This window comes from Protopterus annectens, chromosome 7.part1, assembly GCF_019279795.1.
Source record: "Protopterus annectens isolate FY-2018-M chromosome 7.part1, PAN1.0, whole genome shotgun sequence".
NCBI classification, from domain to species: Eukaryota; Metazoa; Chordata; order Ceratodontiformes; family Protopteridae; genus Protopterus; species Protopterus annectens.
In genome coordinates, this window is record NC_056740.1 from 144,651,685 (window position 1) to 144,676,080 (window position 24,396).

Genomic DNA, 24,396 nt, shown 5'->3' on the forward strand with positions numbered 1-24,396 from the left:
CATAGCTGCATTTTATCCTTATCTACTTGTGAAGCCTCAGCCACCACAGACATGGTCTATTGTTTACTGTCTGGTTCTTCCAAACAGGACAATGTTTTATTTTAGTTCCCCAGAATAGACAGTAAATATTTACACATTTGGGATGGATAATTCAGAGCTCTAAAAGGTAGAATGGAAGAGAGGTAAACCTTCTCTCCCAATCTAGCCATCGTTCTGCTGACTTTATCCAAGGGAAGGGTATTGGCAGCAGATTTGTTTGTAGGCCTGGAGAACACAGAAGGGTCTGGCACTAGATATTTCTACTGAAACTTTAAGTATTCAGGTACTTTATAAAATATATCAGGCCTTTTAGGGGCTGGTTGCTGAAAGCCAGGGGTAGTGGAAGTGGAAGCAAAGGCATCAAAGAAGGCCTCCAGAACAGGAGGGATGTGTGCAGGAGCAGGAGTGCCTACTTCTGAAAGATTATATCTTTTTTGCACATCACAAATCTGCTTTGATTACCATTCAAAATGTTTCACCATTTTGGAAATGGTTTCCTCAAATGAAGCTTCTTCAATGGAAGAGTCAGGAGAAAGAGAGTCTTCATCGTTAGAAGCCAGATGAAATGGGGAGCAGATATGAGAAAAGTAGGCCAAGAGGTGTACAAAGTGTGAGTCTGCCACTTCATCAGCAGAAGATGATTCTAACTGCATCTTCTGAGGTGTAGCAGGACTACCAATGATGTTAGTAGGCCATGCAAACAATGGTAACACAAATGCAATTATGGCCTCAAACAGCCCCACTGAAAAAAGCTATCTACCCCTTTCCTTGGATGTTTAAGAAGAGGAAACATTTTTTTTTCTTTCTATGTACCATGTCCACTTTCACTTGATGTAGAGGCTCTGAACAATGATGCACCTCGATAAGAATCCCCAGTATTTCCTCTGTAACAAGGATCTATGGTGTACCTTTGGGGTCTTCAGAAATAATTAAAAGGGGTTCTCCCTTTCCACCACTGTAAGAAGTATCAGTCACTTCAGAAGTGCAAACGTCAGACACCATACCGGGCATCTGTGAATTACTCAGACCTTCTGTGGGTTCTGAAACCTCTGTGGGTACATCTAAGTTTGACTGGGTAATCATAATATCAGGGCTAGGCCTCGTAACATTTTTCTTTTGGACAGGCAGGATGCCAGTGGTGGAAGGGTCCACTCTGGGTGAAGCACGTAAGATGCTGGGTTTTCAAGTAGATGGTAATGGATGAAAGTCACATTCGTAAGGTCTTAGGAAAAAAGAACTGACTGATCATACAATTCTTTTAATCATGTTCTGTGCCTAAAGAGAAGAGGCACTGGGAGTGGAGATCCTTGTAGGAGATCTGCCTACCACTATCAAATTCTCCCCCTCTGGCTGACATCTAATAGAGCAATTAACAGCAATGCAATTGAGAAAAATCCCCAAAATGGCATTTATCTGAACCAGTGAAAGCCAACAGTAACAACGACTACCCATAGAACAGACTAATGGGTGCAAAACTTGTACCAAGGTAGTCTTAGGGTTTATGCTCATATGACTGCTTATGTACCCTTACACCCATGGGCTTAGGTAATATTTTGTACATATGGCTCTATGCAAGGTTTTGGCTTTGGTACCCTGGCTGCACATCCAGTTTTTTTGGTGAAATAACCCAACAGTTTGGAATACTGCAATAGTGATCTAAGGAGGGACATTGCATAGAGATTTATCTCCTAGATGGCACTGGCTACCATGGTCAACATGTAATAAACACTCTCAAGTGATGAAACAAGCCCAGAGAGCACAATTCAGTACTGGAAATGTTGCCCATCCTATCCAAACTGGAGGAATCTCCTGTGCAGACCCCAAACTATGGTTGTGCAAAAGGTATTTATTTTCCAGTGCCACACTCTAGTTGTCCTGGTGAATCACAGACTGGAACTAAATGCACCAAATGTGCTGGATGAAATCAATGAAATCCAGAACAGCGCAACAGCTGACATCCCTTTCAGAACTAGAAACAGTAAGGATCAAAAGGTCTGTCACTGTTTCAAGTATGGGGCAGCCTCTATGGCCCTTTCAGCAGTAGAGTCTTAGCCTGTTCCAAGAGTTCCAGTGAGATGGATTGATCTTCCCAAGAACTCTTTCTGGTGGATGATCTGAGATCATGTACCTATGGGTGACACAGTGAAAACTCAGTCATCCTTTTTGATGCCTCTTTGGGTTACTGCAAACTTAGAAACCATTCCCTGCCAGTAGTCTCAGATCAGTCAGGAGTGCAGTGACATTGCTGGTGGAGTCATGCTCTTGAGTGACTTAGGCAGCAAACAGAGAAGCTGGGAAATGTAATACTTCAATGGTTCTTCAGGTGGAGTGAAGCCTACTTACTTTTGGGGTTAGCTAAACCTAGAAGAGGAAAAGAAGGGAGTGGAGGTATAGGGTTCACAACCATTTTCCTCCTCAAGAAGTAAGTAACCAGGTCTTGAAAAAATATATGGACAGCATTTTCCTCTTGAACTGAACATCAAGATTATTATTTCTGAGTTCCTCCCTCACAGAGAATAAACCTAGACACACCATCATGGACAGACATGCATCTAAGCATAAAACCCTAACTATACCATCTGCACAACCATATATTCAGTTGGATACATGGTAGCTCATCTTTGATGCCACTGATAGGGTCTTAGCATGATCCTCCCTGAACTCAAACTTAGGGAGGCCCTCAAGCTTTTCTAGTACTGTTGTATTACAGAAGACTGAAATTTAGACAGGTGAGATGCAAAGGTAGGGACCATAGAACTCAATGTGACAGAACTGTACTGTCTTACCACACTTATCTAATGTTTTACACCCCTTTTCAGGTAGAAACATTTTACAGTGAATTGCTCAAGAAGTCATGTTCTGGACGAATGCGACTCCATAGGAGTCAGCTTAAGAATGCTCATTTGCAGACTCTGCCTATGCAGGGAGAGGCTTATAGAAAATCATCCACTTTTTCAGTGGCTACTGCTGTGGAGTAAAGGGTGCCTTTGGGCTGCCACACTAGCATCTTTGATCAATGTCCTCATGGAAACCCCCACTAGGAGACAGGGTAGGGAATTAAGTCCAGACCATGCTGGACCTCATAAGCATTAAGTACTCACCAAAAAAATGGTTCATCTCTGGGAGGGGTTGGGCTGGAATGGACAGCTGCCTCTGGATCCTCTAACCTTTAATAGGAGCCCATGAGAGAAGGTGTACCTTCTCTGTATTTCCTCCAAGCACAGACTCACTCAGTGTCACAGAAAAGTGAGCCAAAAACCAATGTATGTAGAATATAGGTGATACTGGACCAGCATGCAACTGTGTATCTCTAGACAGTGATGTATGCAAAAGAAACACTTGCACTGGGCCTGGAGCTGATGCCACACAGTACTACCGAAAAAAAAAGCATTACTGTATCTCATATCTCACCAGGCAACATCTGACTGATACCTAGACGTGTGGGAACCCCAAAGCTCTTTCACAAACAGAAACTGGCTGGCAAACATGGGCATGTAGAAAATACTAGGAGGGAGGCACTGTTGATCCTTGACAAGCTAACTCAAAACGCTGATCAGCGGGATTAGGCTAATCAGCTGTAGGTTACAATTGATCTATTTAGGACCAGATAGTCCTGTCACCCTAGCTTACTCCACAAGGTGGGAGAAAGGGCCCTGCTTCCTCTGGTCCCATTTCTTCTATCAGTGTAGAACTCAACTAGTCCTCTCAGTTAATGTTTTGGTACAGGCCTGGAACTATATGGAGGACTCTGATGATCTCAACTACTGCTCTCTTTATGGCTGCAAGGCAGGCCAAATGCCTCTCCCACCTTTGTCATCAGTCAGCAAGGTTGAATCCTTGGCACTTACTGAAGTATTTGATATCATGCTCCTCTCCAAGGCAGTACAGGCAATACCATACTGATAAGGATGTTAGCTGGTAATTGTATGGCCTCATGGAGATTTTGCTGATTTGCAAGGCATAAAAGCATATTCACTAAAAGCACCAAAGACTGTAATCCAACATGTGTGAGAGGCTAAAACTAACTGGTGGACATTTGGGATGGACATATTTGTATCTTACAGGCATGCCTTTCAGTTTTTATTTATTTATTTATTTATTCATTTTACATTTGTTGACCAGGATAGTCTGACTGGATATATGTCCATTTTCAGCAGAGGCCTGAGGGGGGAAAGCTCCAAGATAATAATATTGAACATTTAGTAAATGCTAGTTTCAAGCAGATTACAGTCATAAGCAATGCCAGCATTTAGCACATGTAGTACTAACGTATTATAAAACACTTTATGAAACATAACATTATTTTCAAAGTTATATATACATAACATTACATTCAGCTTTAAGTCACATTGAGCAGCAGTTATACAATTGACCCTTCCTGAAATGGTATGGTAGAAAAAAGTTAGAAGTAGTTGAAGGTAAGGCACCTAAGTAATAGAGAGATCACTAGTCGGGGTTAGTGCAAGGACTTAATCAATGAGTTTTGAAGTATTTCTTGAGTTTGTTTTTGAATCGAGTTAGTGAGGGTTCTAGGGTCAAGTCAACTGGGAGTCTGTTCCATGTTTTTCCAACAGAGTTGGCAAACAGAGTCCCCAGCTGAGTAGTTGGATTTGTATGTTTGAACTAGGAGTCTAGTGGATGATCGCAGTGGCCAGGTGCTGGTGTAGGGACTGATAATTTTTTTTACTGCAGATATATTTTCTGGTTGGTAAAGGACTTTATGTGCCACTATTAGTTGGTTGAACTGCAGTAGGCTAGGTAGTTCAAGCCATCCTAGGCGATTTAGGTTGTAACAGTGGTGTGTCCGGTAGGCTGTGCCAGTAGCAAATCTGACAATGTGGTTATAGCAGGATGATAGTTTATTAAGATCTGTTTTGTTTAAGTTGGAGAATAGAGGTGAGGCGTATAGAAGAGTTGATAGTAGATGGTAACGGGCAATTGCAGTTCTAGCAAGTGGGGTAAGGAAAGGTTTGATTCTGTAAAGAGAGCCAAGTTTTTTATTAATGGTTTTGACAGTTTGATTGATATGCACATCAAACTTCAGGTTGTTATCAACTATGACAGCCAGTAGTTTAGTTTGGGTTTCTGGGGAGATGATAGTGCCATTGTTAGCGGTTCTGTTGAAGGATGGCAGGGGGGGGTCCTGCATGTGGGGGAGAAGAGGAGCAGCTTAGTTTTGTTGGGGTTTAGGATTAGATGTTGATTGGAAAGCCATGTTCCCACTGTATTGAACGTATTTTGGGTTAATGTGAATAAAGTAGCTGGTGAGGTGTCAGAACAAATCAAGGTGGAGTCATCCACATATTGAATAAAGGTAGCATCAGGGATGACTGAATGAAGGTCGTTGATAAAGATGGAGAAAAGAAGGGGTCCTAGTATCGAGTCCTGGGGGACTCCTAATGTGATGGGTAGGTGAGATGACAGCTTGTCCTGCCATAGGACTGCCTGTTGCCTGCCCTGCAGGTAGGATTGAAACCACTGGAATGCATGGTTATTTAAGGAGAAGGCCTTCAAGGTATTTATAAGTATTTTGTGGTCAATCATGTCAAAAGCCTTGGCTAGATCTAGAAAGAGTGCTGAGGGTAGTTTGTTATTATTGCAGTTGTGGTTAATGACGTTTGAGAAAGAGAGGAGGGCAGAAGTAGTACTGTGGTGAGGCTTAAAGCCATGCTGAAAGTTGGACAACAGCTTGTTCTGTGTGAGGTACTGCATGAGCTGTATGTGTACACACAAAGCAAAACATAATTAGGGAAAAGGTCACAAATTGAGAACATTTTTTTAAATGCTGGCAATATCAACAAAGGACTCCTCAAAATAATCTGAAATTTTAGGAGGGACAGAGGAAAGCTTGAAAGCAAATTAGGGTTGCCCCTTCAAAATCTTGACAGTTGAGAGGTATGCTTATGGTTGGCATCACAACATGCATCAAAATGGGTATATGTGCATCCTCAAGTGCAGGATCCCCTAGCAATTTGCTGAATTCTAATTAGTAGAAGGGGCAACTAAGGACCCATCAAGAAAGGTCCTCAGTGTTACATCTCACACTGATGAAGGTGCAAACAGACAAACCACTTTCTGATATGTAAAAGAGTTGTCTATTTAAGGTTTGATATTTGAAATAAGACCTGACAGTGTTTGCTCATTATTCATACATGAAATATTGGCCATGACTTGATCTATGAACAGCACCTGACTGTATATTCTTGGTTTAATTCATAGGTGGTCAGTTAACATTTAAATGGATAAAAACTCAAGAGTCTGAGAATATAGCAATAGAAGGTACACCATATTCTGTAACCTGCTGTTTCAATAGGTGACTATAATACAGTGAGGGTGTGTATGACATCTGGCAGTTGCTTCTTGAATGTAGAAAACTGTAATGTACTAAAGCGATAACAAGAAGTCAATTTATGTTTTTATGCAGCTATAAAAAAGACTACCTCATGATGCTCAGAACACTTAACAAATGACTGAAAACTTGAGTTACTAAAAGGCATTTCAGTGCACATCACAAAACAACATTTATCAGGACTATAAACTTTCTTGGTGATACTGGATCTTGTTTACAAGTGATATGTTTTGACTATAATATTCTTTTTTTGATTTTTGATCTTTCTTGTTTAACTCACATTTGCAGATCTGTGGTGATGAAAGGGGTTCGCCCACAGCATGATAAAATCCTGGCTTGCACCTCTGACATCGTCGTCCTTCTGTATAATGTTTGCAAGTGTCACATACTCCACCACTCTGCTTTCCAGTGGCTAACCAGACACTCTCTTCAAAGTGGCATCTGTCTGAATGATCATGGCACTGGCACTCTATGAAAAGGGAAAAGAAAGCAGAAATTATTTGGTGTGTGATGTAGGTGTGGCATTAGGAGCATAAACTAGTTAGTTCAGAGGCTGCTTCTGTTTTACTGACACAAATAATGTTTAAGAACCTGAACAGAATAAAGCAGAATGTTTGATTGTAGAAAAGAAACAGACAAACAAACACATAGTAGAACAATAATCAGCATCCATCCCAGGCCAATCCTGTAAACATCTTCAGTATAAAAAGGAACTATAGCTTTTCTAATAGACTGGTTCCACTGATTTGGCATCTTTGGTGATGTAAACTATAGATATAAAGCCTGAAAATGCCACATCAGTAAAACTGGTTTGATACATGATACACTTTGAGGAAAATAAGACTTTTTTAATTGAACTGCACTGAGATGTATCCTAATTTTTGTTCTGCCATTTTCAAAAATGGCCATAACTTAGCCATAACAAAATTAACTCATTTTAGTTAAGTTCCAAAAATATGTGTTTTTTTTAATTTATTTGCTGACCATGTTAGTCCCACTGGGCAAGTGACCACTTTTCTGGAGAGACCTGAGGTGGTATTTATAAAAAAATGAAATAGCATGAAAGTACTCAAGATTTTAAAAAGTGGCATAGGTGCTAACATATGCTAACAGTACTCTGCAAAAATTTGAATGCCTGAGAGATTTTATAATTATTTTGGCGCAGTTTCCAATGGTATAATAGATCAACAGGTTAGAGATGTGAAAGGTTTCCTTTAGTGAAGGTTGCATTTCAACTCTGTAAGACTCTATGATATGGAATTATTAATTCCTTTCCACATATGTATATATATATATATATATATATATATATATATATATATATATATATATTTTTTTTTTTATAAAGGAGATAAACAAGCTTGGGCATGTTGACAGTTCAACATACTTTAACTATGGGAAGTGTCTATGACACTGCCATTTTTGTGTCATTTAATGTTTCCCCAAGTTACTAACATGCAAAAACAGTCTTACTGCAGAAATGAAAATTAAGCTTAATATATAAAATAATTTTTCAAAAATCAAAATTATTTGATGGTTTACAGTCAAACACTGAATCATAAGAGACTGAGACACAATTGTTTGAAAAGGTTTTTCCAAAGCCAGTCTTTTTTTTTCAAATCCAGTTGCTGCTACATGGAAAATGAAGCAATTGTATCCTTATTTCAATTATGTTTGACTTAGTCAACTTTGACTTAATATTTTGAACAGCTGCAAGACTTTTCAAAAGAAAAGAAACATGAAGCAAACGACATTGTGTATAAAAAAGCAAATCAAGCAATACAAAACACAGCATAAAAATGACCACCCAGAAACTAAGAAACTTTAATTTACCATAAACAAGTAAAAAGAACTTTCATCTACTTATCTATGCTGAGACTTCACCAGAACGAGTTTCAAAACCAGCAGTTAAAATAATCAAATATATATTCCCTCCCAGAATTCAAATAATCAAGCAAGTGCACATGGCCTCCACAAATGATCAATCATAACTGAAAAATACTTGATTTTCAATTAAAAAACATATTTTCAAACCACATTATAAATAAAAAATAAAAGAATAAACAATAAACAACATGGAATAAAATCAGTAAGAAGAAAAATGCAGTTAAAGATTAAGAGAATACATGTGGTATAAAAAACACCATCATGAAGATCAGAACAATTTTCTGATCAACTGAAGGACTGTATTAAAATCTCTCTCTCCCAACAGTATTTGTTCTAGCCTTTTCAGCCCATTTTTTAACCAGAGAAAAAAACAAGCTGTGCTTAATAAGTATTATTTCTATTTTTCATACAAACTGAATTTAGATTTTTGCATATTTGCTGTAACTAACAGCTTTACCAACACACAAACATCCTGACATATACATAACTCTACATGAATTACAAGTGAAATGTTCTTGAAAACCCAATATCCTGTTTACGTGAAATACCGAGATATGGACCAGCATCCATAAAACTTCAATAAAGACAAAAAACAAAGAGTTATGTTCTTCTGTATTTACTTATTATAATCATATTGAATAATAAACATTCTTTTCTAGTAACATTTTGAGTTTGTGCCCTCTTTTGATATAAATAACTATACTGCACAGTCTTGAAGAAGTCACGGTTATCTTTAAGATGTTTGATGCTAGGTGCAGCAATGGTGAAGGTGACACAAAATGCATTACTAAAAGTTGGTTAGAATTAACAGATTCTTTATTTTAATGTATATTTTTAGCATCAAGGCAGGACAAGATAAGCTTTAGTCCAATGAAAAAAAAAATGGCTGAAGTTTTAATGTGATAAAAAAAATGCATTCAAGAGCAAATATTAATCTCTATCAGCAAGTTAAAATTGATGTTTTGAAACTCTGTCAGCTTAAGATTTGTCTTATCAGTAGGATAATGTGCCTTTGCATTAGCATAGACAATGCAAACATGACCTGCACATTAATTAGTTGAAGATGCTTCATACCATGTGTGGCCAGGGCTGGCCTTATACCAGTTTAGCTAATATGTTCCAAAACAGCCTCCTGACTGTAGGAAGCCCTGCAATAGTCACTGATGGTTGTCACAGCATAGCTTGTGGGCTGCATTACAAGCTGCTCCTTTTGTCCAAGAGTCCTGCAAGATGCTCCTTCAGCCTGTTTCTTCAAAGTGCAAGGCATGTTAAGGTACTTTAAGGTTTGCAATCTTCCACCTGCTATAGATATCAGCCTCGTGTATTTCCCTAAATGTTTTGGACCCAGGCTTAGTGTTTCTAATCTTTCCAGTTGCAATGCATGCCAGTCAGTCAGTCAGATAGTGGTACTGTAAGACTAGAATGAGTCAAGTTTTCAGTGTGGAGTGACTTAACAGGCAAGTTTATTTTTTTAATCCAACAGACATATTTCTGAACCCCTTAGCACAAGAAATCTGGACAAAGCCTAAAATAATGGGGGGGGCAAAGGTCCAAAAATAGTGACAGATTTTAAATATTGCTCATATAAAGTTAGAAAGTTGTTCGAATAACAGGATTTGTGATAGCATGCATTTTCTGAAGGCTATGAAGCCAGAAACTCAAATACATGTCATTATTTACTGACTTAAATCCTCGAGTTGGCAGAAAACAACCAATTTTATGAGGAATAGATGTAAATTATGAGGCAAAAATCCAGACATTCTGTAGAAATCTGAATGGTTGAGAGGTATGCCAGCAGACAATCAGATATTCTGGGCAATGGACAGCTTTATAGGAAAAAAACAAATTAGTCTTGCAAAGTGAACCAAGTTACCTGAGTACTTTTATGTGAAACCGATATGAAATACATTTCTGTGTCCATTACTACGTTTTAATTAACTTGATTTTTTTCTTTAATCAGAAAAAAAAACAGTCTGTGCTTATAAAGAGAATTAGTTTTATTTTTGGTGCAAACTGTATACAGATTACTGCATATATGATGCAATAGCTTTTATGCAGTTTTACTCACATAGAAACTGCCACAGCTAAGACATCTTGCCACATACACAATCATGCATCATCATCATCTTCTTTTGGCTGTTCCCGTTAGGGGTCGCCACAGTGGATCACCTGTTTCCATTTCTTCCTGTCCTCTGCATCTTGCTCTGTCACACCAACCACCTGCATGTCTTCTCTTACCACATCCATAAACCTTATCTTAGGCCATCCTCTTTTCCTGTTACCTGGTAGCTTCATCCTTAGCATCTTTTTCCCAATATACTCAGCATCCCTCCTCAGCACATGTCCAAACCAACGTAATCTTGCCTCTCTGGCTTTGTCTCCAAACCTTCCAACCTGGGCTGACCCTCTAATATACTTATTCCTAATCCTGTCCTACCTCGTCACACCCAGTGCAAATTTTAACATCTTTAACTCTGCCACATCCAGCTCAAACTCCTGCCTTTTTGTCAATGCCACTGTCTCCAACCCATATAACATAGCTGGTCTCACTATCCTCTTGCAGACCTTCCCTTTCACTCTTACAGGTACTCGTCTGTCACTAATCACTCCTGACACTCTTCTCCACCCACTCCATCCTGCCTGTACTCTCTTCTTCACCTCTCTTCCACACTCACCGTTACTCTGAACTATTGACCCCAAGTATTTAAACTCATCCACCTTTGCCACCTCTACTCCTTGCATCTTCACCATTCCTCTATCCTCCCTCTCATTCACACACATATATTCTGTCTTAGTCCTGCTGACCTTCATTTCTCTTCTCTCTAGAGCATATCTCCATCTCTCCAGGGTCCCCTCCACCTGTTCCCTACTCTCACTACAGATCACAATGTCATCTGCAAACATCATAGTCCACAGGGACTCCTGTCTGATCTTGTCTGTCAACCTGTCAATCCCCATTGCAAATAATACACAATCATGCATGATTTACAAAACAAAATGCTACTTAATGCCAACTGTCCTTTCAAGATGAAATAGCAAAATACTGTCCAGTATCCATGGAACTTCAATAATGACAAAAAACACAGAGCTGAGTCCTTGTGGATTGACTTTTCAGAACTATATCAAATAAGAGGTGTTCTTTTCTGTAATATTTTGAGGTTGTGTTACTATTTGGTAATAAAAATGGGATTCTATCCCACAGTTTCAAAAAGGTCAGTGTTACCTTTAATTCTTCTGATTCTAGATGCAGCAGTGGTGAAGGTGGCACAAAATGCATTACTTAATTCAGGATAAGAACTGGCAGACTTTTGCATTACTGTAATGTATATTTTTAGTAGCAAAATAGGGCAGATCAAGAGTCAGAAAGATGACAATTAAATTATCAGTGTTAACACAAAAAAAGTTGCAAAAAGCATTTTATGCAGCCTTTCACTAGCAGTGCTTTTCAGTAGAAAATACCAATCTGAGTTGCAAATCAGTGGGTTAAAATTGCCTGCTTAAGATTCAACAGCTAGTAGGACGACGTGCTTTTCTATTGAAATTGAGAGTGCAAACATGATCTTCATGGTAATTATTGGAGATGCTTCATACCAAATGTATCTAGGATAAACCTTAGACTGATTTGAGAATATTTGTTCTAATAGGGCCCTGAGGACACATGTGGCCCTGGAATTGTTACTGCTGGCTGTCACAACATGGTCAGTGTGCTGAATCACAAGATGCTCCTTTGGTCACAGAATTTCATAAACATGCTCCTTCTCATAAAGCTGGTGACCTTCAGCTTCAAAAATGTTAAACCAGCAGAAACCAATATTTCAGAATTCAAGGACTAATTTCATCAGATAATATGATAAAGTTTCAGAATTCACTTATAGTAGCATCATTCCAGACATTGTTACAGCAGGCAACTTTACCAAGGAGTTATATGCCCACTTAGATAAATGTATAAAACTAAACTGCCAACCTAATCAATACTGAATGAGAAATTTAAGAACAACTTCCTACTCATAGTGGTCCACCAACATAAATAAACTCTAGAATAAAAGAAAAAAGGTTTCTTAGAAGATACAGCAAATCAAATGATCTAAATATCAAGGACAATATCAGGAATTAAAAAAAACTGAAAAATATCATCAGGTCTACTAAAACAGCACATGAAATTAACAGCGGCATCTGAAGCTAAGAACAATTACAAATCATTCTTTAGGTACATTAGGAAACTAAGAAATATCAGCCAGCACTGCTCTGAACTTATTCAAAAGGACACCATCTAATCTGACCCAGTGGTCATTGCCAAAATGCTAACAAACAAATTCAGCGTGAATTTCACCCCATAGACAGCTATGCAAAGTCCACTTATCCCTGAATCTTTAAGACCCTTCATATTCTCTAAGGAAGATGTAGTAAAGGTGCTTTCCAAGATTAAAAAAACTTCATCAATGGAACTCAATAATATACTTGTCTGTTTAATATACAGTTGCAAACAAGCTCTGGCAGAGTAACTCCTCAAACAATTCAACCTGAGTTTAGCCACAGTCTTTGTCCCTGAGATTTGGTGCATAGCAGTAATGATAACACTTCATAAGGGTGAACTACCACTGACTCCAGTAACTACAGGCCCATCAACCTGACAAGTCTGATTTGCAAAGCCACAGAAAATTACAACTGACTTGCTAGACTATGATATTGAAACTCTCATCAAGTCTGACCTACAGAAATTCAGCTTGTCAAGGATAAATACCGTCTAAAGAATTTGCAAGTCAAATGTTGGATTTAACACCCAATCGAGATCTCAATTTCTTTTTCAAAATGAACAGGATATATTGGAGGGGTAAGTTTGTATCACAGAGAGTTTTGTTCCTGTGGAACTGCCTTCCACTCCACAAAAAGCAAAATACTTCCCTTACTCTATTCAAACAAAATTTGGATGACTAGATTGGAAAACCATAAATTCACCCTTGTTTAGCATATATGTCCCTTGTGTAAAGGAGTAACAAGTAAATATACCAACATATCCTTGTTATGCCCACTTCTGGGTTATTTATACACAAAATATAAGGGCTAAAAAATATCATGGGAATGGCTGGTTACATTTCTTAAGATCCAGATAGATGAATAACCTAGTATGTACCTATGAACCTATAATTTGGTTAATTTCTATGAAAGGGTAACAAAACCTGTTGGCAGTGGCCAAACTGTCCACACAGTGTACCTGGCCAACATGAACCATCCCCCGTCCAAACAAAGGCAGCCAGTTAAATGCATTACAAATAGATTCCTATGTGTTATGATGGGTCTATGCCAGAAGACTGAGTTTTCAGAAATCTGAAATTCATATGGTCAAGGCCATATGATCGAGTTTCTGAAAGTCAAATTAAAAAAAAAAAAACAGAACACAACCGCTCCCCCACAAAAATCTACTTTTTTTATGTTTTTGCAGGGGGGCAAACCCTCCTGCAAATTATATATACCAACTCCGAGATGGTAGTACGGTGGGGAAAAGGGTACACTTCCCAGTTCTTACTGTACTGCAATCTCCATTCAAAAGCTTTGGGTTTTTAAAAAGTCGATCATATGGTCTTGATCACGTGAATTTTAAGTTTGTGAAAACTTGATCACCTGACAGGGACCCAATAAGATAGGTAGCAAAGTGGCTAAAATACAGAACCCACACAGTGAAGATAGCAGGTACTTTATCAAAGAGTATGAAGTTAACCACTGGTGTTCCAAAAGGCTCAGTACTGGAACCTCTTTTTTCTTCATTTATCTGTTCTAATCTCCAGAATTTGAACCAAGACCTGTGGCTAACCGAGTCTGCAGATGACTGCAAGCTGGGAGTCATTGTCAAGTCAACCTCTTGATTCCCAGGCCCTTCAACATGAACTTACACTCATAAATACTGGATTTTCCAGGTCCCTAAATCAAGAAACCATATTCCTTGGAGACTTTAATATTGACTGGAATGGCTGTACCTCTGCCAATCCTACAACTTATATAAATCTCTTTGGCTTCCATCAAACCATTACCTTCCCTACCAGAACCCATAAACCTAGCAAGAAACAAACCACCTTTGATTGGATACTAGTAAATAGCAACCCCCTTGCTTATAAAATAGGTATACTCCCACACAATATAAGCAACCATTCTCTTACTTTCATTTCTAGGCAAAAAACCCACATTCACAATCAAATAGCTTTTAGAACTACCAGAAAGAACAAAAATCTCAACCCAGTCAACTTCCAAGCTGAGCTCAAAGCTTGTAATTAGTCTCCCCTAAAATACCTACCTCTTGACAAAGCCGTTTCATTCTTTAACAAAACATTTTTGCAAATCCTAGATCACCATGCTCCCACTTGCACTGTTAGAATCAAAAACAAACCAGCTCCCTGGCTGTCTAAGGACACCAGGCTAAACATTCATCTAAGAAATAAACTCTGGTCCAAATGGAGAAAAACTAAAAACCCAACTGACCACCTAAAATTTAGACAACTTTGTAATACCACAAAAAAATCCATATACCTTGACAAAAAAAAATACTACCTAAAACTCCAACAAACCCAACAGCAAAACCCACAAAAGTTTTGGTCAGGAATCAATAAACTACTCCACCCAGGACAGTCCAAAACACCCACCTCCTCTAACTTAACTCAAACTTCTCCCAACCAAATTGCTGACACCTTTAATATATTTTTCTTTGAAACAGTCCAATCACTAGCAAATACCTTGCCACCTGCGATCACCACCAAATTACCCTCACTAACCACCTTGCCCCAAACACTCAACCTCCAGCCTGTTCCAACATCTCTCATACACTCCCTGCTTTTAAAACTTAAACCATGCACACCATCAGCTGACCTCCTCCCAGCCGAATACCTGCAAGTTGCAGCAGGTGTACTTGCCTACCCTATTTCGATCTTAAAAAACAGAACCATTTCTGAATCCTATGTCCCATCCATCTGGAAAGTCTCTCATATCATCCCTTTGTATAAGGGAGGTACATCAAATGAATTAGCAAACTTCTGCCCCATAGCCCTTCTCTCTCCCCTAGCAAAAAATATGGAGAGATGTATCCACCGTAAATACTGCATCATCTCCTCCAAAATAACCTATTAGTGGACTGCCAACACAGTTTCAGGCCACACCATAGTACCACAACTGCTCTTCTATCCTTTACAGACTGCATTAATAAAAATAGGAATTCTAACCTGCTATCTTCTGTACTTTTCATAGACCTCTCAAAGGCCTTTGATATGGTTAACCACCAACTATTGATAGGTTTACTTAAATCACTTTCTCTTGATTCCCAATTATACAATGGTTCCAATCCTACCTAAAAAACAGAAAACAAGCAGTCCTGTGGGACAAAAACTTATCTTCTCAGCTTCCAATCACCCTTGGATCAATTCTTGGACCACTCCTCTTCACTATTTTCATTAAGGATCTGAAAACCTCCATTCCCCAAACTACATGCATTCAGTATTCCGATGATTCGATCTTGATATGTACAGCATCCTCCCTGGCACAACTACAAACCAGTACACAAACAATCTTTACCTTAGTAGAAAACTGGTTCCATCAAAGATGTCTCCTCCTTAACCCAAAAAAAACTAAATTATTACTGTTTACACCCACACAGAAGTCCCCCCCATAAATTTCATACTTATATCAAATAATGGCACAGAAATTGCTCCCGATACCACCACTAAACTCCTGGGTGTAACAATAGATAACAATCTCAACTTTGACACACACATTAACTCAACTATTAAATCAGTTAACAGAAAACTTGGATTCCTCTATAGAATCAAACCCTTTCTTACAGCCTCAGCTAGGATTTCTTTTACCCAAACCCACCTCATTTCCACCCTTCTCTACATCTACCCTATCTACACTAACCTATCCAAAAGCAATCTGAATAAACTAGCAGCCTCCTACAACAACACAGCCAGATTTGCCACCGGTGCCCCTTTCCGTACCCACCACTGCCATAATCTTAAACTTCTTGGATGGATAGAAGTACAAAACCAACTTCTTTTTCAGCAACTTATTTTTATCCACAAGATTTTACATCATCCTACAAATACTCCCATACTCTGTAACCTTTTTAACTCCTATAAAAATCTTCCAACCTTAAGATCCACTAAGAAACAACAAGTAGCCACCATAAAATCCAACAACAAACCCGGGGACTGCCTGTTCTCCAATGCTGTTGGAAATACTTGGAACAAACTTCCAAGAGAAATTACATCCCTTACTTCCAATAACCTTTTCAAAAAACAATTGAAAATCTTCATTAAAAACAAATGGACCTGCCCCTGCTCCAATCCTGACTGATACTATTTCTCCCTTTCTCTAAATACGTATCCACTAAAAACATTTTTTTTCTGGTACTTCTCTATCCTCTACATTTTTTTCTTGGAATCAATAAAATTTTTCTTTTTTTCCTTTTTTACTGTGCTGCATAAACTCATGTACATTAAATGTTTTTTTGTTTATTTTTTATACAACTTGACAAAACAAATTTTTTTTTACTATTTGTAACTTTAAAAATGTTGCTAAAACATATTACTAATCAGTTTCATACTTATGTAATTGTATTGTGTTTTTTGCCACTGTTTTTTTTTTGTAGACTCTATGTATAATAATTTTTTTTCTCGGAGCTTTTCTCCTCTGGCCTCTACTGAAAATGGACATATATCCAGTTAGACTAGCCCAGTCAACAAATGTAAAATAAAATAAAATAAAATAAATAAATAAATAAATAAATGTACTAGAAATGGGCTTAAATTAAATGGCAAAAAAAAGAAATATTGTCACATCTAGTATAAATTGTTTCCCAAAATACATCATAGACTATACCCCACTTAAAAATTAGACTGTTTTTTAAGGACCCTGGAACCTTGGTTCATAATTCTGTCTCCTTTCATTATCATGTAACAACAACAAAGGAGTATCATCCATTTATAACAGGGGTGTCCAACCTTTTCAGTTGCAGGGGCCGCATTGAGTCAACAGAAATGGTCTGGGGGCTACATGTAAAATAAATCATGTAGACGGCAAGTGAGGACCAAAAAAAAAGGTCTCTCACGTAAACTGAAGAACTGAAGAGCAAAAAAAAAAAAAAAAAAAAGGTCTTTAATACAGAAACATTCATTCATTCATTGCAGTTCAACAGAAGTAGCTCCATATTTAGTGGTTTTTGATTGGCCCGTATACCGACATACAAGCCAATCAAAAAACACTAAACACGGAGCTACTTCTGTTTAATGCAGAACACAAGAAGCTCCGTGTTTAGTGATTTTTTGATTGGCCCGTATGCCAGGTATACGGGCTAATCAAAAAAAAAAAAGCTAAGCGGAGGCTGGCCGCGATTTCAACCGGCAGGGCGGGATTCGGGATCAGGCTGCTGATCTCGGGACAGTCCCGCCCAAATAGGGACATCTGGCAACCCTGCGGATGAACAAAGTCGACCCCCGGGCTATATTGTAGGTGAATTTGAACAATGAATAAATTAATACAGGGCTAGTTTGACAATTAGTGCAATGATTTAAATTTTCTCTCTTCAAAAGACAGTATGGTACTCCCCCCAACATCCTTATTGCAAGAGACCCAAGAAAGGGGTCTGTACCTGGGTCCCCACCATGATCGACCAACTCAATCACCCTCCACTGCCAGGAATAACGTGTACAGATGATCTCACAAATTTATAACCAGTTCCTGCCTCTGTACCATAACCACCACATATCTCATTTGAGAGCCAAAAAAAATTATATTTGATTCACCTCCAAACTACTACTGATTTTTTTTTTTAATAAAATCATCTTTATTTTAATTTTAGTAATATCTCAAATATCTCAAACTCGTGTGACATCATCAAGCCTGATATATTTATAACACATTTAAACCAAACCTGATAAAATGAGCTGGACACATCCTTTGTAAGAATCAGCCTTAAAACATGATCTTACAGATAACAATTAATACCACTATAAAAAAATACTATGTCCATCTCCATTTTTAGTGACACAAGGCTTTGAAAGTGCAAAGCTGCCCAACGTAGTATGCAATAACACACAACTTATGATGTATTTGTATAATATATATGGTCTCAATATGGTTCAATCACTGCTTATAAAATCATGGGGAAAGTCAACTAAGTGCAGTGACTGTATTCTCTTTAATAACCACCTACAAATGTGACACTGCAAATGGTAGCACTCTAGCAGTCAGAAATTTTTTATCCCTTTTATTCTGATGCACAAAGCACCTCAATTCCACTCTTAAATTTTTTGGTTATAACACCTTAAGACAAACAGAAAAATACATTTTAGCACTTTAATACTTCTATTTCTACAATGATGCAGTAATATAATTCAGCAAATAAAAGTGCTGCAGCTAGAAGAATTAGGTATGAAGTACAAAAATATTTAAAGTGAAACATCCAATGCAGCTGCCATAAGTGACAGTGATGAGTTTCAGTCACAAGACCAGCAGTACATTTTAAACTTCTGCTTGCTTAAGAATCAGACATCTCCCATTTCAGGTCATTCTTGTTCCTCTCTAGTACACAGCAGATACTAATGCAACTGTTGCCTCTGTTACCAATGTTCGAGTCATGACAATCTTTAATGGGACAGACCATAACTGCTAAAGCTAAGAAACACCTAATCTACATAAAACATTTTAAAAATTTAAATAGGGAAGTCCTGTCAGTGTCCCTAACTCATTTAATGTCAAATACTCTCTCACAGTCCACTGCCATCAATCAGCATATATCAGATAACAAAAAAGATTCATAGTGCCCAACAACATGCATGTGGTACCTAACAGTCTGTAGTGTTCCAGTCTTCTTTTCTAATACTAAAAAACAGAGTCTCCCATTTAAAAATACATATATTTCCATTCCAAGAATAGTCATTTATTGTGGGGAAATCCAATCAATTAACCTCAATCTTTTTTTAATATACTGTGTCAGCCACAGGCGTATTCGACATGAAAAGCACATGTATATGTGCTAAATAACTCACTTACCACACAAAGCTATAGAAACCTGATATCAAACACAGCATGGCCTCCATGACAAGCGTACTACCAGCTTCAACACCAAGCAATATAACACCATTCCTGCTGGACTCGTACTGTGACACTACTCTTTAGATTAGAATACCTGCTCTCATTATTAGCGTATCCATTAAGGGAGCTGTAGTGACACCTATAATTCAATATTGTGCTTACTACATACTTAGCTTACCTGGTGTAGTAGTCGGTGTGTAAAAATTACAAATCCCTCTCTCTTTTCTTCGGTGCAATGCTGTCGTCTTCCCTCAGCTCTTCTTTGCCGTGAATGCAACTATCGGCGCGAAAACTAACCGGAGGGTGCTTTAAGTCACCTCTTCCTTTCCCGCAAATACATCTATCGGCGCGAAAACTAACCGGAGGGTGCTTTGGCGCATGCGCACACCAGCAAAAGGATGCAACCATAAAAAAAATGGAAAAAAAGTAAAATTTTAATTTAAGGGGTCGCGGGCCGCATGGAAGAGGTCTGAGGGCCGCATGCGGCCCGCGGGCTGGACACTACTGATTTATAAATAGGTCATTGTTCCCTTGTATTCAGCATTGATTAAGCCACTCTTCAAATACAGTGCCCACCCCCCCTTTATGATGTACCTCACTAGACATATTAAACAAATAGAAAGATCCTAGAGGCTCGTAACTAAGAACATCACTGGTTTAAAAACTTTAAGATATCAGAAAAGTCTACAAGCACTGTTTTAGTACTCAGTAACTTGTAGAGTCCTAAGTGCAGATCTCTGCCTTGCCATTAGAGACTAAGTGGTTCTGGATCTCTTGTATCTCTGTAAATCAAACAATTCCACAAACAAAAGATCCAAGGATCTGAAATTTCAAGAGTAGGTAAATAACATATGGGTAAAAATAGTTTAATTTCAGTGCACCTCCTCACCTCTGGAATAGACTTCCACCTGCAAATTAAGCAGTATGATATCCTATCTTCCTTCAAATGGGACATGTATGATTGGATGGGGGTTCATAAATCCGCCCAAGGTCTGACTGGCCTGGTTCTCCTTGAGAAAACAGGTATGGCCTAAGGGTTTGGGAGGGTGGCCTAATGGTTAAGGTGTTTGCCTTGCAAGCACAAGGTGCAGGGTTTGAGTCTCACAAGGGATAATTGGCTAGGCTTAAAATGGCTCGCAAGGGCAGTTAGCTTAGTACTAATCTATGAACCTATGAACCTAAGGGTGGTCACTGATGAAGTGTCGATGTTTGCAAGACCCATTTGCCTTGTATACCCTATGATTCTTTGGCCCACTCCTGCAGTCTTGCTTCTGATGTAGCTATCAGCCTCATTAATGGAACAGACTACATATACCTAAATGTCTTGTATCTTTCTAATTCCAATTCATGTCAGCAAATCAGTCTGGTATAGGGTGGTGCTGCAGAATTATGATGAGTCAAGTTTAACACGTGACAAGATGAAGCGGGTAAGCTTTTTTAATCTTAGCAAGCAAACAGATATTCTGAACAATAGGTGGCTTTGTAAGAAAAATATAAATCAGTTCTTCAAAGTGAACTAAAATGGTGGAATACTTTATACTGTGGATGGGTATGACATGTGTGAAACATAGCTGAAATAAATTATTGTGGTCATTAACAATTTTTATTTATTTTTATTAGAATAAGACATTTCAGGTTTATACAGACAACAAGGTATCTATAATTGCTTCGTACAGGGCTATCTGTAGATGAAGGTGAATGATCCTAGCCTGTTGTTATTTACTTAGTTAAGCATATATTACTATGGCTTTGCAGGACTGATTTGCATTTGTATGAAGTAAGCTAGAATTTTTTACTGTTGCTGGCTATAGTGTCTCTGTGTGAAATAAAGATGAAGTAAATGACTGTGGCCTTTTTATTATTATAGTCAGACATCAAAAGTGTGTGCACAATCAAAAATGTTAATATAATTGATAGGTACAAGGACTGCCTACAATTCAAATGACTAACTCTGATGTTATTTGTTAAGTTAAACAATCAGTGCATTACTGTGGCCATTATGTTTTTTCACAGTCATACAGCTAAGGTACTTGTGGCACTCAGTGAAGTGGCTGCAACTGACAGGTATAGAGGTCATGTGCATAAACATGAATTACCTCTGCTGTTGTTGTAACGCAATTAAATAGCCAATGAACTGCCTTGGCAGGGTCAGTGCTACACAATACATTGTACTTGCTAAAATCAGTATAAAACTATTGTTGTTATGTCTTGCATGTGTTTGGGTGAAAGATGGTGTTGCAGTCTACATAAGAATTACAATTTAGCCATAATTTATTTCACTTCCCATCACAGCCAGACTCAGCATTTCACATAAGTGTCTGTCTCTGATGGGCTGGATTGGTTGTGTATGAAAAATGATTACAGGCAAATTGGTACAGTCCCTTCAATCTGTCCGTAGGTAAGCATGCAATGTGTGTGTGTGTGTGTGTGTGTGTGTGTGTGTGTGTGTGTGTGTGTGTGTGTGTGTGTGTGTGTGTGCACCTGTGTGCACATGCATCTTTTAATATCGTGAATTACCTGGCTTTTCAGGGGCAATGTCGATATGTGTGTACACATCTGAAAAAAAATAGAAAAGAAATATCATGGATTTTATCTGTGGTCACACACAATATTAGGGGGCACATACACAGTTGCTGTCAGACATATACATGCATCAGGTTTCCTTATATCTACCTTTAAAATAAAATCTGCATGATTCAATTAGCCCTGCTCAGAGGTGTGCGGACAGGGTCACTATAGCTTACATGGGGGGTGACGGGGGACAATCAGGTAATTTTTTTACCTTCCTAACAATAAAACCTCAAGAGGTGTGCATGAAAGGTTGCTATAGCTTTTGATGGGGCAGTATACTGTTTAGGAGCAACAGGTTGGAATACATTATTGTGATCATTATTTCTTCACTACTAAACATCAGACATATTTGTTCGCAATATCTTGTTTCCTTTGCTAATGTCTTCCAGCAATTTCCAGTTCTTCTTTCCCATTTTCAACACCTCTACTACCAGACATACCTATTTGTAAAATCTCCTTTATCCATTCGTACACTGGCTTACATCTTAGAATACTATCCACTGCTTTATAAATGTAATATTCTATATAATTATTTTCCAAAATGCATGCAAAATCCTAGTCTCTCTTTATTTCTTAAAATGCCCCATTTTATCTTACTTCAATTTATAACCTTCTGCTTAGATGTGTGTGTGTGTGTGTGTGTGTGTGTGTGTGTGTGTGTGTGTGTGTCTGCATATATATATATATATATATATATATACACACACACACACATATATATATATATATATATATATATATATATATATATATATATATATATATATATATGGGTCCCTATCAGATTATCGAAGTTTCAAAATTTTAAATGTCATATGGTCGGGATCATATGATTGAAGTTTTGAAACTTTGAACGCTTTGAATGGAGATTTCAGTACAGCACAGAATGGGAAATTTACCCTTTTCCGCAATGTAGTATGATCTCTCAGTTGGTATATTTAATTAAAGAGTCCAGGAGCTCCAGCATATCTCTCTTCATATAGTCCAAGTAGGTATGCCTTAGGGCATTTACACCTACATGGGCTACTACTGATTCATACTGGTACTTGTGGTTCAATGACTTGCATACCTGTGTGACCTAGTGGATCCTGGCCCCTGATAGGCTTCTGAATGTAATCTTCTCCTTGATCAGCATGGTGAGTGGGACTTAATTGTGCCTCACAATGGAGTCTCGTTTGACCTAGATATTGGATTAAGAGGTTGTCTGCCTTTTGTGCACTGTGAGATGTGGCTGATTGTGTCATGGTGGGTATTGCTGCAGCAGTATGTTTTTGAAGTTACTGAGGATATTTATTGTGATTTCTGCATCTGGGAGAACTTTGAGGTTTGGGCAGCTTATATAGTTGGTATACACCCTTGTATTTAAGGGCCTCAGAATATGTGAGTATTTGTGCTTGTTCTGTAGTGCGTGTAGCAGTTATTGTGCAGTCTTGTGTGTTTCTATCAACCTGTTTGGTAAGTGTAATGGTTTTATGGAGCTATAAACCTATGAACTTTATGTGAGAACATTGCCTGCAAAGACATTGTATATGTATATCTCTCACATACTGTATCAAATTGTTTGAGAACAAGATGGTTGTCAGTAAACATGAAACAATTTCTAGATTGTCTCAGAATGCCCAATTCTACCAAGATGGTTACAAAGACAGAAAGATAATGCAAATCCATGGTTTCAGGAATTTATGTAGAGGGTTGCAATGGGAGTCATGCCAAGGGAGTATTTAAAAAATTTGTGAACCGTGACAAAACATTTTTGAGTCTATGTTTCTCTAATGTGTAACCACTGTACGGGAGAACTAAAGGAGAATATAGCCAATTTATTTGGATGCTGGTTGTGTAAGGCATACAATATTAGTCTAATCTCCTTTTAAACACAAGTGTTAACAGTCTAAAGGGAGGGCATTCTTAGTTTTGATCCTCCAGTGCCAAGTAGAATGAATAGAAGAGATGAGATTGGGGGGGGGGGGGATTTTCAAAGCTGAGTTTATAGTAGGGGTAGGCAGCACAAAAACCACCAAGTGTAAATAGCAGAACAAGGACTGTGAGGGTGGGTGGGAAAATCACCAACAGAGAGGCAAACTCTGCCTGTATTTGTTGCAGGCCTCAAGTCTTTTTGGAAGACAAGGTCACGCTAGACAGTGTAAAGTTAAATAACACTGAATGAACAAAATAATCAATGAAAAACAAGTGAAGTCTGAAGCCGAGGTGCTAATTGTGTGCTTCTTACATAGAACAAATCAACTACATCAAACAGATTAGTCAAAACAGAAAATAAAATGCATAAATATTATCAAGTAATACAGAATGATGCTGCAAGTGGCTATATCAGATAGACAGCTTCAGCGCAGACGCATCTTTTCTTATTTAAAATCATCAGCAGATAGGCAAACACTGCTTGCATTTCTTGCAGGCCTCTAGTCTTATCAGAAGAAAAAGCCAGGCTATACTCTGTTTACTTAAGTATGCTATTATACTAT

The 24,396-nt window shown here is 38.2% G+C and overlaps 1 protein-coding gene across 1 annotated transcript in view; it reads right to left on the reverse strand.

Annotated features, from left to right (window-relative positions):
- LOC122807660 (netrin-4-like) overlaps window positions 1-24,396 on the reverse strand; it is a 1,595,546-nt gene that overhangs the window by 873,651 nt on the left and 697,499 nt on the right. The window contains exon 5 of the mRNA XM_044078603.1: window positions 6,669-6,857. Coding sequence (XP_043934538.1) covers window positions 6,669-6,857 — 189 coding nt within the window. The remainder of the gene's footprint in view (window positions 1-6,668; window positions 6,858-24,396) is intronic.